At 37.7% G+C, this 18873-nt stretch overlaps 1 protein-coding gene across 3 annotated transcripts in view; it reads right to left on the bottom strand.

Annotated features, from left to right (window-relative positions):
• Positions 1–724: 724 nt before the first annotated feature.
• RORB (RAR related orphan receptor B) overlaps positions 725–18873 on the bottom strand; it is a 219009-nt gene continuing 200860 nt past the window's right edge. For 2 of the 3 annotated variants that reach the window (XM_065549410.1, XM_065549409.1), the window contains exons 8-11: positions 18693–18800; positions 17233–17343; positions 12827–12939; positions 6908–11263 (exon numbers count right to left, since the gene is read on the bottom strand). In XM_065549410.1, coding sequence (XP_065405482.1) covers positions 11108–11263; positions 12827–12939; positions 17233–17343; positions 18693–18800 — 488 coding nt within the window. In that variant the 3' untranslated portion in view covers positions 6908–11107. Of the gene's footprint in view, positions 2770–6907; positions 11264–12826; positions 12940–17232; positions 17344–18692; positions 18801–18873 lie in introns of those variants that run through there. The other variant, XM_065549411.1, reaches the window with a different exon arrangement.

The following is an 18873-nucleotide window of genomic DNA, read 5'->3' as shown; positions in this document are numbered from 1 at the left end:
GCTTTAACCAAGTGAGTAGTCCCACTGACATCAGACAGACTACATGTGTGATTTGTGTAAAGGTTTTCAGTGTCAGGCCCTATGTAAAGATATTTAGGCACCTAAAGGCACAGATAAGTACCCTAGTGGGATTTGCTGCCTCTTTAAATACCTTTAAAAATCTAGCCTTATGGCCTCAGACTCTGAAGATAGTGACTTTCTGTAGCAGTGTTAGTCACTTTTATTACACATAGGTCAATTTTAAAAATATATGATTGACATGGTCATCTTTTCAGTTAGGTGTACTGATTAGAAAATCTTATATTACTCTGAATTTTCCATTCATAGAAGTAGCTGAACTAAAATTCGTCACTCTTCTACTAGCTGAAGCTTTTTCTTAAAAACAAACAAACAAAAAACTCCCCACAAAACAAACCCAAAGAAATCTCTAACATTTACATATTAAAATTTGCAGTCTAATTTAAATGGTAAATTAGCAGTTGTTTTGGTGTATTGAGGAATACACATATTATATGTCATGCTATAGGTAAAAGAAAAAAAAAATCCTGAAAATGTTCTCTTTCCTGACTTTTTTTTTTTAACTTCCATCGCTGAGTAAAATGATAAACCTACACCCCCCACTTCAGAATAAAACAAAGACAGAAGGCAAGTTTTATTTTCTTATACAGTTTTTTTTTAATTCAGCGTTAAAGAAAGGAACTTCATCAACATTGATTGTCATTTACAGAAAACATTCAAAAATCATGTGTGCATTATTATGGAATGCTAAAAGTATTGAACTAATAAATTACAGGACATAAAATAAGACAAAAATCTATTACATTCTAAAGCAATATAAAACCTTTTTATTCGACAGGGATGCTGGTTCTAGGATATTCATGATTTAAAAAAAAAACCCTCAATGGTCACTTTCTAAATGAATCAGGCTGTAGTTTTACTCACATACACATAAATTAGGGCTCATATATTAAACAGGGGAGAAAGAGAGCAGAGAGAGATCAGAAGAAAACTGCAGATGTAAAAACAGTGGATGATATCCTGGCTCTGTTAAAGTCAATATTGACTTCAATGGGGCCAGAGTTTCAACCAATATGTCTCTTTGTCATTTGTGGTTTTGCTTTTTGCATCTACAGGCTAGTAAAAATACATCATTCATTATTATTAGTATTATTATTATACAATTAAGCTTCAGAAACAAAAATCAATGTTGGCTCTAGGAGGCATTTAGCTTTAGAAAGTACTTTTCATTCTGCTTTTAGTGTGAGTCATTTTTTATTCTACTTATTTGATTTTTTTACACTCGTTGTCAGGCAATGCAGCTCTGGTGTGTTGCCAAAGTGGTGAGCATGCTCACTGAGTAGCAAGTTACCCGCCTCCCCCCTCCCCCAAATCAAATTAAATCAATTTACAACAATGTAGCTACAGCCAAGCACCAAATAGCTCAGGGTTTTTAAATCTGGGATTTAACATCTCACTTCACTCTAACAAAAGTAATTGGAAATAGGATAAAAACATTAAACCTTTGAAACTTGGAAGTATATGAAAAATCATATCCGCTCACAATCCTAAAAGCAAGGAAGCATTTTCAGGGATATTAAAAATATTAGAAAGTTTCATTTAAATCTAAATAGCTATTTTAATTTTATTTATAAATTGGTAATCATAAAATACTAGCCATTAAAATCATATTTAGGATGCAGGAAAGGCATCCAAATGGTTTGCATCTTATTTATGCTCCTGCTTGTGTTGTTATAGCTGTTGATACACTGGACACAGTTTCTTTTTTCTGTTGTGATCTTTAAAATGTTTATTTGGTGAAGGTCAGTTATGGCTTCAGATTATAGCTAATGAGTGGCCTGACCTCAAATTTGAATAAGAAATTAAAAGCATACAAAAATATTTAGTTCATGGGAAAGAAGAATTTGTTTTTATTAATATAATTCATGCTGGAAAGATTCATAAAAGCCATATGTTGTAAGGAAACATTATTTGCTTGAGTAACCTTTTGCAAATTGTATTGTTCAACTGCGGTCTTCAGGTATTATTAGCACAATATTCACTTTACAGACTCGTTGGGAACAGGTGTCATTGACAGACCTGTCTTATTTTTCCCCCATTACAAACTGAAGTATACTCTAAACACCAATGGCTGATCAAAAGGCTTTATCTGTTACAATCAGTTTCCATTAAAAACTGAAGAAAACATTACACTCATAGGAAGCAAGTACATAGTTTGCTCTTTGATGTTTTTTCCTGTTTAAAAAAAATTGTTACAAAGTCTTATGCTTAAACAGAGACATAGAAAAAATCAGTGTATTCACTGTCCCAAGTTATTTACAGCAAAAATTACAGAGACAGCATACATAGTAGTAGACCTTCCACAAGCATATATTAAAAGTAATTGCTTTTGAAAAAATATTTTATTTGTCCTCTACATTTCTACAATACATACTCAGTTTCTGTTTGTTTTGTTTTTAGTACTTTCTTTAGTGTTAATCAGATGAGGCAGACAATGCAGTAGTAAAATAAGGGATTTCTGTAGTCATTCAGATTCCTAATTTATTTATAGCTGTTGTCCATCAATTACAGCCAGGGCAATTAGTTTGACATGGGAATCATCCCATAGAGATTAGCATAAAACTCAAAAAACACCCCTACATTTTCTTGAACTTCGTGTGAACAGTAGCTCAGTTAGAGTTTCGGTTGTGCTTTAGTCATGGCTACAAATATAGTCACTGAGCTGCTCCCTGTAGCCCACTGGAGGTCACACTGCAGTAATGCAAGAAGCAGAGATTACCACAGCTAGTTCACTTGTTATGCTATTCAGTGATGTTTTTTTTTTATAATAAGTGCATGAACAAATCCCCATCTACTGCACAGAAATGCATGGTCCACACTTTAGAACCTCAAAGGGTTACATTATTATTAGAATTTCATATTAACAACAACAAAAAATTTGCCCGATTCAGACATTGAAGTGACACATTTAAAGAAAACAATTATAGTGCATTTGAATCCCAGAAGAAGCTGACAGACTAATCTATTTACTTTGATTTCTTAAGCTGGGCGTCTAATCAAGACAAATATAAGTGCTTTTTTTATAAGCTGTTTTTAAGTAGAACAGTCTTCAAGGTAAAGCCTGTTCTCTGTTGCGGCCCATCTGGCCCTATTTGTTCTTCAATGCATTTGGGCTTTTGCTGCTTGAATAATAAGGGACCAATGTGGTTACAAAATTGAAAACAAGGAGACAATTTTCTAATTCTGTCCAGATATAGTTTCACTGTTACCAATGTATAGCAATAAACAAGGAGCATTGCCTTGCCTTGAAGCATATACATGTTTCCCAACAGCAGTATCTTCAATCAAAGATTACCAAGTCCAACAAATATGGAAAAACATTGTCATATCTACAGTAGATGAAGTTTTTTCTTTATGTTTCTGTACAGAAGACAGCGTGCAAAGCAAACATTTTCTGCATGTATAGTTACAAAGAAACATTTAGAATTTATTGCTGCTATATGTTTTCTTTCACTCTTCCTATATGATGCGGTCGAATTGTTACGATGATAAAAATATATACGTACAATACATCAAGTTACTGAACTCACTGTCAACAGTATTATTCTCATTGTCTGCAATAAATGTTTGGGCAATATTAAGCACCAAACAAGAATCTAGTCCTTATTCTCTGATGCATTTGTGTGTTTCCTTAGTCTTTTAGTGTAAACTAAATGGAAGGATTGTTTAAAAAGGACACTAGCAGATTGGCATAATCCATCCATGTCATTGTATATTCAGACTGCCTTTTAGGGAGAGTTACCACTGTAGAATTTTTTCTCTTTTCACACTGGATATTTTTTTTCTATAGTGCAGGCTGTGCATGCAAGTGACTTGTATAGTTAAATGATCTGCTTCTAGACCACTTCAGAGACTGTGCATTAGTTGGGCATTACCATTAGTGATTTACAAGATTAACTGTGAGAACCATAATGTCCAAGCCACTTGCCTATGCTGGCAGAGAGAGAGAGAGAGAGACAAAGGAGGCAGTTTCCTGCCTTCCCAGTGGAGAAGGTCTCACAAGGCTCCAGGATAAGAACAGATCAAGGCTTCTGTGGGGTGAATTAGCTTTAAACAGATTCCAAAGTGGGCCAGTCACTTCACAGTTCTTGAGTGTCCCAGTCATGTTTGAGGTAGGGAGCTCGCTCATTGGTCAGGAGGCTCTGCCTTCTGATGTGCTGATGCACTACCTGTGGATCTCCATAACCTCCATGACAGGCTCAAAGTAGCCCAGAAAATTGAATAGCCTAAACTCAAGTGATGGCTACCAGTATAAGAACTTGGCTAGATAGATCGATAGCTTTAAACCACTGGTAGCAGGGATCTTAGTCTCTCCCTTCCAACTCTTGATGTGAGGTTTCCCATTCACTCTCCCTATATGGAGGACACAGAGGTAGAAAGGGATCCTAGCTGCCCCCACCCCTAATAAACTTGGGAGAAGTGATGTGATCTTATCATGGTCAGAGGATAGGAACAGCTTAGCTAGGTCAGGGACCTGGAGGGAATTGATTGTGCGTGTGTGTGCATGTGTGCGCGTGTGTTTTCAAGTTCCCTGCACACGAAGAGCAAGGCAGTTCTTGTAAACAGATGAAGTAGGGCCTGGTTAAGGCATCAAGGAGTAGGACTGGGGAGGAGGAGCATAGTGTCCCAATTCTAGTGTAGTTGGAATATGGGAATATCATGCCTCTGATGTAGTAGTAACAAATACCAGTGTCTCAGCCAGAGATGAGCATAAGCTCAGAAGGACATGGATATATGCTAGGAGAAGAGTTGGTTTAGTGGCCTGGATGGGGACTGGGTTTGATGATCTGATACATCCACGAGAGGGAAGGAGAGTAGTTAACCTCTTTCTTTTCTATTGCTTCCTCTCAGTGATTATTTCTCCATATGGTCAGTCAGCAAAATGGTGGCGGTTACTACCAGCGTTATCATTTATTCTGTGTCCTAGTCCTTCATCCTACATGCCTCCAGCCATTCTGAATATAGCCCACATTAATGGTACTTTACCTTGGTACCTTTAAATCAAACTTTCTTTTGTCAATAGTCTAATTCAGTAAATCATACAGAGCTAATTTACATTCTGATTCTGTGGGGACATTTGAAAACATGAATTAATTGCTCAGAAATACTGTAATGAATGTGAAACAATAAGTGAAGAAGGTACTGCACTGAGTTGAGGAAACAATGCCAGTGAATTCAGTTTCTAACCAATGTCATTTCCAATCATTGGCTTGAAAGCCTTGTCTGGATCTCTCATTTGGGCATCTAAATGTGTGCCCTTCAAAACCCCTAACATTCTTTTCCTTATTATTACCATTATATTTATTTTTAATAATGAAACATCCCTGAGTGGCATACAGTGCAACATCTGCATCAAGCAGTGATTGTCATTTACAAAGTGTGAAACTTTAAAGGAAAGAAGAGGAGTGATACTCTGATCCACTGTTTCTACAGGATGTCAGAGACAGTAGGTAGTCCTTACAGTGGAGGCAGAAAGTGCTGGGTAATGTTAAGAATAGATAGTGTATTTTGTTAGTGTCAGGGAAAAGGAAGCTATTTTTGTCTTGGGTTTCAATTTCAACAGATATTTTTACAGGATGTGCTTAGACCAAAATGATGGTATCATGTTTCATTCTCATCTCATTAGCCAGTGATATTTCAGGAATGCTTAATATTGTATAACAATATGGCCAAATCCTCCAGTCCAAGCAAGGGCTTTGTGTGATTCTGAATGCAGCACAACCAATGGAGATAGGCTGCATGGGGAAGGTGTAGGGAGACTGAAGACCCTTTGTGACATGTTCTACAACTCTAGAGTAGCATAGGAGAGATTTTGGGGGCAGGGGCCAGGACCTGTGATTATGCAGATCTACCAGCCAGAACACCTTCCAGCACATCTGAGGCTACAGTAGCCTCCAGGAAGCAGCTCTACTATCATTCCACAACTTGGAGTGGAGATGGAAGGTGGCAAGGGGAATGTTCCTTTCCCCAGCCTTTGCAGAGCACTTCTCTACACAGTTTATTTACACAACTGTTCACAAGGAACAGGATTTGCCCCCTTTTCTGTGTAAATGTCATAATGGGGAATGGGAGGGGGAACAAACCAAAGCTAACCCAAAGAAAAACTCACACTATTGCAGGCTACCTACGATGAACATAAACAAACAAACAAAACCCAATCACTTCATAAAACTTGTCTTGGGTAATAAACTTCATCCTCCCCACCTCCCTAAACACATAAATTGGCCCAATCTAAACATCCAAGGTGAAGTGGAGGAAATAAATTATCCCATGTGCAATGGAGCTGAAATTAACAATGGGAACCACAAAGTAAAAACATTAAAACAAGTATGAAGGCATTGGGCAACATTTGACATGCATTCTACAAAGCTCAAATGGGAGCTCCAAACTCTGAGGCCTTTGATTTTATCAGGTGCCAAATACCTCCTGGGAGGTGCTGCAGGCCCTCCGATTTCATTAGCTATAACTGGAGCTAAGGGAGCTCGACAAATTGCAGAATCAGACCCTAAATGCTGCCAATCACAAGCCAATCAAAACATATATTGTATTTGGAAACTGCTTGGTTTAATTGAGTGACTTCTATTACCCTGTTTTCCTAGCAATCAGTAAAGTAATTTTCCCATTAAAAGGAAATATGACTCTTGGAATTAATTCTTTACACAAAGAGCTAACAGGAGTGACATTTACACCAAAATTAAGTCTCTGTAGTAGTGTAACAAGCCATCTACATACATCTGTCTGTTCAGACGGTGTGGATAATTTGGTTCAATGTGGCTGAATTATCTGAGTACAATACTAGAAATGGAGGAGCAGGTATAATTTTTTAAAATTTTCTTTTTTTTTGTTAAAGCACTGAGTAAATTTTGATAATCAAGGCTTTAGATAATAATATGAGGAGGATTAATCAGTCATTGAAAATCAGTCTAATTTAAAGTGCTTGCCATTAAAAATTTTACATGTATCAGCAATTAACTGGCTGAAATATGACATAGACTAATTGTAGGGAATTAACCTTTGCTGTCTTTGATATAACGGTGGAGTAACTAGAGATACTAATAATATATAAAATGATGCACAAATATTTTCTGAAATAAAATAAATAAAAACTATGTTCCGTTTGCTATAAGTGTGGAGCTCACATTGTACATTGTTCTTAAGACGGTTGTCATCTAATTCATGAAAAAGGTATCAAATCCTCAATTTTTTCAAATTTTAGCACAAATGAATCATCATCCAAAAATTTGCACTAGACATGATTGATTACTCATTGTTCTCTGGGTTTTATAAGTTTTAGTCATCCAGTCAAGGAGCAAGAACAATACCATTTTACTTAAATTACCAGTCTCACCTCATAGCTAATGAACAGCAATTAGCAACTAGTCAAAGTTTGCAAACAAGTTGTATCTAAATTTGTTTGTATTAAGTATTCAGTGAATACTAACAAATAATTTGGAAAAAATCAGGGTGTATGTGCAAATTATTCAAAAGGAATACAAAAGTGGGATGCTAAATTCAATAATTATAGTGGTAACTGTTGATAACTGTTGCCTTTTTAATGGTGATCAAGGTTCTGTGAATCAGCAATTTTTAAACACCACTGTTATACCCATCTTAATGCAGAGGGGCAGCAGTGCACATTAAAAGTGGTCTAAGAAAAAATCACTGTTTTCTAATCCCAGTTTGGACACTGCTTCTTCTGTAGCCTTTGGCAAGGTTCTTAATTTATTTGCTTGAGTTTTGCCATTTTAAAATAGGTATAATAATCCTTATGCATGAGGAGTGTTGAAAGGTTTAAGTGGCTGAGGGTTAAGTAAGTGCTTTGATGATGAAAAGCACTATATAAATGCTAAGTAATATCTTTTGTGTCTACATCCAGTTAACTTGACTAGAGTGCAAGAGGTAAAATTCCCAATGATAGTTGTTTTATTTTATGAAAGGAAAGGAATGAAAAACTTTTCAGGAAGCAACTCAGCATAATGAAGTACTGTTCTTATTTACTCACATAACAAAGCCTTATTATTAACTCCCCAAAAAGGACAATTATATTTAATCATTTTCTCTATGGATTGGAGGGCAGACTAAATTTATTATGTCTGGTCACCACAACACTGAAACAAACACTTTGAGGGTTTTCAACTATATGTTTTTGTTCTTGTGCTTAAAAAAAAACAAGCAAGGGAGTAATCATGTATAACTATAAATATACTCTTCTGAGCTGCTACAACCTGACCTGGTGAGTAGTTTTATTTTTAGCTGTATTCACATTTATTTGTTCTTACTGTAACATATTTGCATACCTTGATTGTCTGACTGTCATGGGGGGCACTGAGTAAATTTGGATAATCAAGGCTTTAGATAATAATAATATGAGGAGGAAGAATGGAATTGGGGTTCTATTCATCATTCTACCAGAGATGTCCTGCATGGCCTTCAGCAAGTCACACATTGGCTCTAAATTCTGCTCCAGATGAAATCAAGTAAAACTCTCACTTACTTTGGAGGTACAGGGTCAAACCCTTAGTCTTCTTGTGCTTCACTTTCCTCCTTTGTAAAATGGGGATATAAATACATTCCTCACCATACAAGGGTGTTGTAGGGTTAAATCAGTATTTGTACGTTGCATTGAGATGGAAGTTGCTATAGAAGTGCAAATTTTATTTGTTTATTTTAACTGAGGACATTTTTGGTGCAAATAGTAGATATCAGGGGACATGGCCCTGGTTTGGAAAACAAGTTGTTTCAGAAATGGATGTACAGTACAAAGTAATTTTGCAAACACAATCAGGTTTACAACAAATCCTTTCCCAGCAGAACTACTTCAGCTGTGCATTTTTTGAGATTGGAAACTGGCTTGTAGAAAAAATGATCTAGTATAAAACTGTAGGTTACATGCATAATAGAGGCTTAAAAAAATTATTGCTGTTGTGTCTTGTCTGTGATTACTAAAGAAAATGAGCATGAGAGGCAAACAATTATTAACTTTGCCCAGATAGGCTCCTCCCAAGCCAAAGAAACAGAAGAGTGGCCAGTGGGGGAAAGGAAAACTCCACAAAATTCCCTTATCAGAGTTTCCTATGGATTCTTTGATAAGATGTGGGGTTTGGTCCCTGAGGAAGGAGGAGGAGGAGGAGATTCAGACCAGAACCCTGCAGATCCCTGGAAATGAGCTGGAGGCTCAGGGCTACCCATGTGAAAACCATGCACTTCCACGTCAGCTGTGGAGTCTCGGGGTGTCTCCTCCAGCTCCCTATCTACACAGTTCCACTGTGGAGCCATACGGACAGGGCTTTCCATGCAGGCTGCAGAAATCCCTTTATAGGGTAGTTCCACTGTGCTGAATGACTCAGGCTGTATTAATTTCTATGTGGTTTGGGGGTGGGAGAATGGGGAGGGAAATTCATCTCACTCTGGCCCCCACACACAGAATTCTCCCTCTTTGCCAGCTATCCACACTCAGGTCCCTGAACTTGTGGAGAAGCCTCCACAGGATAAGGGGACAGTAGGGATTATGCTATGGGGGAAGCTGAATCCCTCACCTTTCCACAGGTGGAAGTCTATTGTGTGTGGATCTGGGAGAGACAAACACATTCTTCATTACTGTTTTTTCAGCTTGTGGTATCCTCCCACTCCCCTCTGCCCAGTATCTGCAGCACAAAGAGACAGACATGAATACAAACCATGGATCTGAACACTCTCAGGTTTGAGAGCATGATCTGGGACCGATTCACATTTGCATTTGAATGTTGCTACTCAGGCCTATCTCTGTTTTTAATTCAAATCTGTAAAAAAAATCACATCCCCTCACTTGCCTATCCTGAACCCCTAATAGTAGCACCTGAGCAATATATTTTTATGAAATGGAAACCCTCCATTGTCATCCAACAGCTTACTGTGACTTAGCTGGCGACAGAGTATCACTGTCATCACCACCCGCACCACCATCACCACATCACATTTTTACTCTTCAAAGCTATATTTTGGGCCTGCTCCTGGTTCAACTGAAGTCAATGGGAGCAAGATGGGCCCTGTATCTATTTCTCTAAGAAGCGCTAATAAAATATAATGTTTGGCTGATTCACAAAAATGTTCTGTTTGGGATAATTTACATTTTGACTCTGTGGTTTAGATACTTTACTGGCATGCTATGTTCATTTTTATATATGCTTTATTCCCGTAACAGGGAGAAAATTCCAAATCACTTTTCCTCTGTCCATTTGAACCATCCAGACAAGGCTTTTGCATCATTGATACAATCTTAATGTTTGATTTACAGACTGCATACTGCATAGACACACTATATGACAAGTTTCTCAGAAGCGATACCATCCTTTCATTATACATTGGTGAGTGAGGATTTAACTCTGCCTCACAGAGCAAAATCCTGATTGCCAAACATAAATCTAATACATGACTTGGAGAGTAAAAACTGCAGGAGAGCCTGACTGAGCATCCTTTGAAAGTAGGCATGGGATTTTTAAGCTACAGCATGTGCATATACTATATATATATATGTCTATAGTACATATACATATGTATATTTCATATATGCACAACAATTTCCAAGACAGCTATAAATTTCCACATGCATTAAACTATCTAAAAACATAGAAATAGGCAAGTGTAATAAGTGGAATTTTCTTAAATTATATTTGAACAATAAACAGCAAGAGTAATACTGCAAAGTACCGCTCTATTCTCATTTATATCTACAATAAAATTCTATGAACAGTTGTCTCCCCAAACATACCCCAATAAAATAAAATAAAAAAGGTAACACCCGGTGTCCTATATTTGTATATTTATGGTCAGTTAAAAAAAAAAAGAAGTAAAAGAAAGACAAGAATAAAAGAGCCCCACTCAGAGGTGCATATTTACATTCTTCAAACTGTAGCGGTGAAAAATAATTCTATTAAGTGCAGGACATTCCTAGTGTTGCAGTAGTGACGTTTTTAATAAGTCTTCATGAAAACATTTCTTTTGTCTTAACAGTGATGCATTCCAGGACTATGTGACAATTCTATCTTCCCCTTCACTTGCAGCCCGTGGTAGAGTCTGGATTGAAAAGCTCCTTGTATAATGGAGGAAACAGTGTATTCACTATATCTGGATGAGATTGCTTAAATACCTGCAGTTTCTCTCCATGCAAGTTGCAAAGTGCAGTAATGGTTGGTATCTTGGCTACTAACTGTAAGGGAAAAAAAAGAGCAAGAAAGTGTTTAGAAGAAAGCAGGGTTTCCAGAATGAACAGAGGTAGCATCCTGCTGGGTGGAAGAGTAACTGAGAACAGCGAAACCTGTTTAAAATGACCACCCCAACTGGCAATATCAAATTGTCTAGAAGAAACTGTCTTTTAATTAAAGGCCAAACACAACTGTCCTAGAAACCTCGGTGTTACTTTAAAGTGGCCATTTAAGAAATAGAGCTGCATATTGGAGGTGGTCCTTAATGAAGTCTCATTCCCATAATAGCACCAAATAAAACCACTAATGGTTGGAGTGAAAAAGAAGGAAATAAGATAGGGTAGCAGGGAAAAGAATAGCAATAACTCTCTTTTCCCTAGAAAAACTAAGCATATAGCTTGCTGCTGTTAACTGAATCAAAATACCACTACATAAACCTATAGAATTTCCTGTGGAAAGTAACATATTTTTGGTCTAGCAGCAGATTTTTGTGCAGTTACATGAGGAGCCTACCTAATTAAAATGTCTCCATTTCATCTGAATTTACTATTTATGTAATGCATGCCACACATTTCATAGTCCTTCCTCTGGCAAAACTCTGACTGAAATTAATGGGAGGTTTTTTATTTATTTATTTTGTTTTATTTATTTATTTACCAGGACTGCAGTATTAGGCCTTGCTTTTCTGATGACAGTTTCAATATCTTTTTTACAGTAGTACATATTTTTGACAGATATGAAATCTCTAAAAATTACAAAATAAGTATCCTTGTGGTCCTTACAGTGGACATGAAAAAAGCAGAGGACCAGATGCGCTATGCACTCGCCATTTGATATTCTAGAACAATGTGCTTACACTTTTCCCCAGTGTTAGCAGATATGTGTATAGGAACATTTCAGTAAGAAGCCTTACCAACACAATTGACAAAGCTATTGTCTTGGTTCTACTGAAATCTGGAAGGGACCATCCTCACTTCAAGTCTTACAAATTTTATTTCTCTTTTAAACAATTACAATTACAGCAACTCAGAAGCAAAATAGTTTGGCCAATAGAAGAATAAATACCAGATTTATTCAGGATGATCTATGGCTGTGAACTGTCAGGGATAACTCAATGCTATGTTCCCCTTATGTGATTACAAATTCCAGAATTTATTACCCCCTCAGTCGAACAACTGAAACAAAATATTATAAAATGGTAACACTTTCTTTCTTACCCTTATTCAGTGGGGAAATATATTAAGACTGAGCTTGCTTTCTGAATTCTTATATTAATATCTTCCAGAGTCTTCTGACTCTCATTCTCAGTGCATTCTTTAAAAAAAAAGATTACATTTTGAATACTGCATTAGATAATCTGGTAATGACTAAATTACCACTTCACCTTTGGCAGCATTATTGCTGTTCCTCCACTTTGAAATCATTCTCTATCAAAGCCTTACTTTGGTTATCAAATATATAAGAAGAATTATAATAGAATTGCTATGTACATGTTGGCAACACTCCTGAATCTTAGGAACACTTGTTCCGTTAATATAGTCATGAGCTAGCATGTTCAAAGGATCTACCTTTGCCAAGGTTTCATCATCAAGATGGTTCTTCTGAATCACATGTTGAAGTGCAAAATAAATCTTTTCCTGAAGTTTCTGGACCTTTCTTGGTTCTATTAGCCAGGCTCGATCTGACAAAGAAGAAAGGCAAGGGCTAAAGCCAACAAGAACAAGGAAAGAAGGCTCATCCACACATAGGCACCACATACCACGCTGACAAGGATTAATAATAATTGCATTATGCTGAGGGACTGCTATGCTATTAACACATGATTTCAGAGGCAGAATATTATGAATTATTATAAGATCACCTGGGAGTTCAAGTCATGGACATGAAGTACGTACTTGCTACCAGTGCACTGCCTTTACATGTTTGAACTTGACTATGTGGACTTTAAAAAAAGGACAAATGAGAGAAAGATGTGACAAAATGGACAAACTCCTGCAAAAAAATTAAACAAGGTCCAAGCAATTCATTTATTCTCTGTTGTTTTTTGGTTCATATTTCTCTATTTCATATCTCACAGGTGAAATACAAGTAATGCTATCTGAGTGTCTATTGAGTACAGAAAGAATAAACAAACTGATCAAAGTAGTCACACAGCTTTGACAGTAATAAAATATAACAATTTAAAAATTAAAAATTAAATAAACTAGAGTCTCAACTGGGCTAACATTTTGAGACCAACATTTAAGTCTGAATGAACAGAAATAGTTTCCTTGAAAAGAGTTTCTTAATACTTTAGATTAATTTTTTTGTTGCAACATCTTGAAGTATATTATTTAAAAAATGCACTTCTTTTTAAATGGCAGCAGATAAACTCTAAATTATCTGGGAGAATATGTCTACAGAAATAGCTGCTTGGAAGCTATCTTGCTTGTACTGAAGTCAAAGGCAAAACTCCCCCTGATTTCAGTGAAAGATGAGGATCTATATTCTCCCAGCTCATGGCTTCCTGAAACAACCATATGGCAAGTAGTGCAGCAGATCTTGATTCAATTCTGAGTCCATTAATACAATGCATTTACTCTACCGGTAAACTTTTTTTGTTATCATGCTGCAAATCTCTCTCTCGCTCTCTCTGTCTATTCAGACTGAATCTTAGAAATAGTTTTTGGGTTTCCATCAGGAAATGAAAAATCCTATCTTAATGCAGAAGATGAATTTTACAGGAAGAGCCAGGAGGTGCAGAAGAGCCCTTCCCCCCATTCAGATGCTTATTTTTTTTAATTAGAGGCAGAAGTGAAGTAATGGCACCGATTGGATTATTGTAAACTAACCATTAATATAATTTATCATACAGGCCAGATAATAGTGATGTTTCAACATATAATTAACAGGATACTATCATTTTGTCAGGCCCTGTGTGAGGAGAAGTGCATGAAAAGGGTGTAGCATGAAAATATTGCTGTTTGGAACACACTAGTCTGAGGCTTTGCTGAAAAGAGACAGAGCTGAGGTCTCCAGACACTGAACAGATGCTGAGAGAAAGGAACCTTGTTAGAAAGATAAAGAATCTTGTTCACATAAGGTAAGCAACTGGATTCAGTAACAGCAGTAGCAGCAGTAACAAGATTAGCTAAGAACTTACATAACACCTGCCTAAGTGAGCATACAGTAATATTCAGACTTCATATACTAAGTGCTAAATTTTATGCTGTCATAAAAACATGCACTCTAGTGGATTTAAAACAAGGCCCAGTGTGGCAGACTGGAGCAAAACAGATTTATCACAGAGGGATATTCCCTAAGGATTTCTCTCTCAATAATAAACGTGGGTTTAAAAATGAATCAGCGTTGTTGGTACAGTCTTTGTGAGTTACATTTCGGTGTCTAATACTACAAATTAGGGCTGTTACGCATAAAGCATAACAGTTGTTAAGTTCATGACAAAGAAAATGTTTGTCATAGTTGTACATGGTGTTTCAACCCATCTGTCTGTTATATCACCCCTCCCCATACATAAACACACCCACTGCAGAAAGAAGTGGCACATACTATTCACTTTGAGATTTGCTTCTTTGTGATGTGGGAGAGAAAAATCAATTGCAAGTGTCTTTATGTCTGTGTAGGAAAGACCCATTCAGGAGATGAAAGGTAGAATGATGGGACATTACAGTAGCTAATCTTGTGTCTCTGAAGAGCAGACTGAAATTCCGAGTTGGAGCACAGTGAATATGAGTTTGATAGTTGCTCCTGTTTATCTAAAGGACGCAACTCCCAAACAGCTTGCTATATCCAGCCATTTCTGGTCCAGAGAGGCACAGCACTTGAGTACTGTAGTAGGACTGTTGTATAGCAGTTAATGCACTAGCAAAGTTAATGGGGAAGCTTTCAGAACACTTGCTTGCAGTTTAATTGTCTCAAGTCAGGGCTGAGTCACCCACTTTTTTGAGCACTAAATGCATCCACAAATGGTTTAGAAAAAGTAGAAATGAGCAAGGGATTCTCAGTCGACAGCAAATACTGGTATCAAGTAGAAACGTTTGGTACTTTCCAAACTATGGGGTATTTAGAGGACCACAGGGATGAATCAGTATTTTGAGATCTATATACCATCTCCCTGCAGCTTAGCACATCTCATAAAAGGCTGCATCAAAAGCAACTAAAGTTAATGGGAATCTTTCCATTACTTCAGTGGGGTTTGGATCAGGCCTAAAGCAGGTGCCATAGTCTTAGAATTATCGGTAGTGTTTTGTTACCAGATCTTGCTGGCTGCCTGAGGAAGTAATTTGCTCTTCCTTCCTGTATTACCTGAGGCATAACATTGGGTAGAAATTTGATTTCACTGAAGTTTCTCTAGCTCCCAAACACATTCAACTGCTGCATTTGCCACACCTTTTCCACAGATGTGCTGTACTAGTCTGATCCAAAGCCGACAGAAATGAATGGAAAGTTTCCCATTGATTTAAATATGCCTTGGATCAGATCCTATATTTCCAAGTCACTGTTGTAAGACATCAAATTGGAACACAACTCTCAGTGAAGATTTAAATACAAAGACACAGGGATTCCACCTCTGCCCATTGTGAAGGTTTTGTAATATAAAACAAAGCTCGGTTGGAGAAGTATGATTCTGCTCACAGCTCTGCTGCTGTCCTTTCTCCTGTGGCCGAGGAACTTTCCCGCCAAGAAAACATCCTGGAAAGCAGCTTTGCATCCAGTGACTCCATCTAAGACACTAATGGTACTAACCTGCAGCAAGTACTCACTGAATCATCCCTTCCAACACTGAGCAAACTGTTACAGAACACAAAATCTCCTGTAGAAATAACAAGGACCAGAATCCTTGCAGCACATGTTATTATGAAGATATCAAGCGTGTTGACACCATCTGTGCTGGTCTAATTGTATCTAAATTAATCTCCTCCACAGATGTGACAAAGGGCAGAGCCTAGAGGAGGCCAGGAGCAGAATTGTGTGAATTGTGTGTGTGTGTGTGTGTGTGTGTAGGGGGAATTTATAGGCATGAAGGAGTTAGGCACACAATACCCATTAACTTTCAGTGGGCAAGTCCTTTTCCCTAAGGTGCTTTTTAAAACTTGTCCACTAGATTCAGCTTGTGATCTGATCCAATCACCCATGGTCCAAACCCTATTTTTTCTGCTTTTCCATCAACATTCATGCAGCCAATGTGTTTTCAAACACATAGGTGTGACTATGGGTATTTTGTACAAATGAGCATATTCCCATGACAATAAACGTATTTCTGACTGGCCCTTGTACAGGTGCACAGTATGGGGAAGGCCCTTGCCCTGCTTGCTCCCATCCCACATGAGAAGCCAGTCACAGTCCCATCCCTATACTCTATCAAAGGCAGAGTGTGCTCCCTTGTACCAACCATGAGAGTGCCTGCTGCCTCAGAGTGGGAAGGAAGGAGCTGAGGTCCGGTGCTTCCTGGAATTCAAGAAGGAATATGCCTCCCTGAGGCACACTATCTCTCAGAGGTCCACCTGGGGAAATGCTGTTCTGCCCCACTTGCAATCGGTACCTATGCCTATCACACACAATCTGGCCCCCTATCTCTTTCTAGTGTTCCTATTTTTCTTCTTTCATCTTATGACAGTGCTGTTGAATGTTGAAGAGACAATACTTGGCTCAGATCCAGCCAGTTATTTTTCTATCATTCAATTCAGGTTCTGAACAGCTGGCCAGAATGTTTTGGATAACAGGCAGGTCATAAATCTGCCTACCTGTGGCTCTTTAGGCTGGTGTAGCCATATTTTGTTCTGAGCCTATTTCCAGTAGGTTAACTGCTGTCGATATAATGTATTAAAGAAAACTTTAGAGAATAATCCAGACAATTCTTCAATTACTTAATGTGCCAGTTTGAGTAGGAACAACAGCTGTTTATGCAGGCAAAAAAATATGAACAAGGATGCAGTGAAAAAGAGGATTCATCAAAATACTTGGCGAGAACTACCTGGTGATATCAGAACAGCAGATGAAAACAACGCAATCTCTTCCTCAGTCAGCTGTAAGGAACATAAGTTCTTTGCAAAGTCAAACGCTTCATTCACCAGATCATCAGAACCTACAGATCACAGAGAACAAAGTCAATGCTAGACATTTATCAGCTCCTTAACCTGCCTTGAAAAACTGCTTGTTTTGATGTCAAGAGTGCGTGTGTGTGTGTGTGTGTGTGTGCGTGCGTCTGAGTGAGAGAAAGAAAGAGTGCAAGTGAGTGAGCAAGTGTTCTGGTTAGGTCAGCGCTTTCATTGATTACTGAATTTGCACTCACATGGAAAGTGAGGCTATTTAAAAAGTAGCATTTGCAGTTGTATATCACTAAAACTTTCAATAAATCCCAGTAAAATATGTGAAACACTCTGTCTCTAAAAACGCCAAAGGAAAAAAAATGTCTTTTGCAATGTCATTCAGAGATGTTAGCCAAGAATTTTCTTTTTCGTTATGAAAGAAAATTTTGTTTTTGAAACTAAAATGACATCTACACAAGGAATCTGACTAATACAGAACAGTCATCTCCTACAACATCCCATCAGATACCAATATAAGATAGCCTTCTTAGAAGTTTGGAGAAAAACATGCTATGGGACAAAGAAAATCAGCTAAACATACATGGAATGTTTATATATGATGTATATATTAGCAATGAGCTAAATATATACTAAATACTACCAATATTGAAACCTTCATTGGCTTTGGTCCTGATTGCCGAATGATTAACAGGTTAATTATTCTCACAACCAGAACACTGACATCATTTATAAGGTAACACTACAAGCAAGGTAGCAGTCATCATGCATGTTACATATAGTGATGAGGAATGATACAGTTGCTCTACCAAACGAATCAGAATGAACCTGAGCTGCGCCTGAATCTTTCTCAAGGTTCAGAGTATTCTCTGAATACTTGGTGCCCCCCCATGACCTTTGTGGGATCCATGCATCCATCCATCTACCTAAGCCACGAGGCCAAAAATAGACTTCATCCACTTACCCCTTCTGCAACATTCACCTTCCTTCCACACAGGTTTCAATTTTGAAACCATTCTTTTGGCTGATATTATGCACCAGTGCAAATGTCAAGCACAAATAAGGTTGGGATCACTATAGGCCAAATTCTGAAATCTTCATTCATATTTTACTCAGTCCTTATGTGGCACACTGCCAAAGTGTATCTTGCAGACCTCCCATTGCTCCTTTTCTACTAGAGGAAAACAGCCTACTACTGTTAGCAGCTAATGGAGTTACTTTGTTAGCTTAAATGGCAGTTCCCTGTTCTTCAGTGCTAAAGGTAAAGGATTCAAAAGCTGCTAATGACTTTTTTTGGGAGGGTGGTTACATTTAGAAAGGTAAATCCCCCACTCACTCCAGAATTTGGCTCATTGTAATGGCTGAAAATAAAAAAAGGCAAACCTACCCAAAGCTTTGAACATTTGCATTCCTCCATACTTTCCTTCAAACAGAACAGTGTTGTTGAGTGGGTTGAAGGCACGGCACATTCTCACCAAAACCACTTCCAAGCAGCCTGTTGGACAAGGAAAGAGTATGAAAACTACACACACTTCATTACTGGGATGTTTCAAGGCACTTTTGAAAGC

This window comes from Chrysemys picta, chromosome 6, assembly GCF_011386835.1.
Source record: "Chrysemys picta bellii isolate R12L10 chromosome 6, ASM1138683v2, whole genome shotgun sequence".
Lineage (NCBI taxonomy): Eukaryota > Metazoa > Chordata > Testudines > Emydidae > Chrysemys > Chrysemys picta.
This window is presented reverse-complemented; position numbering and strand designations above follow the sequence as displayed.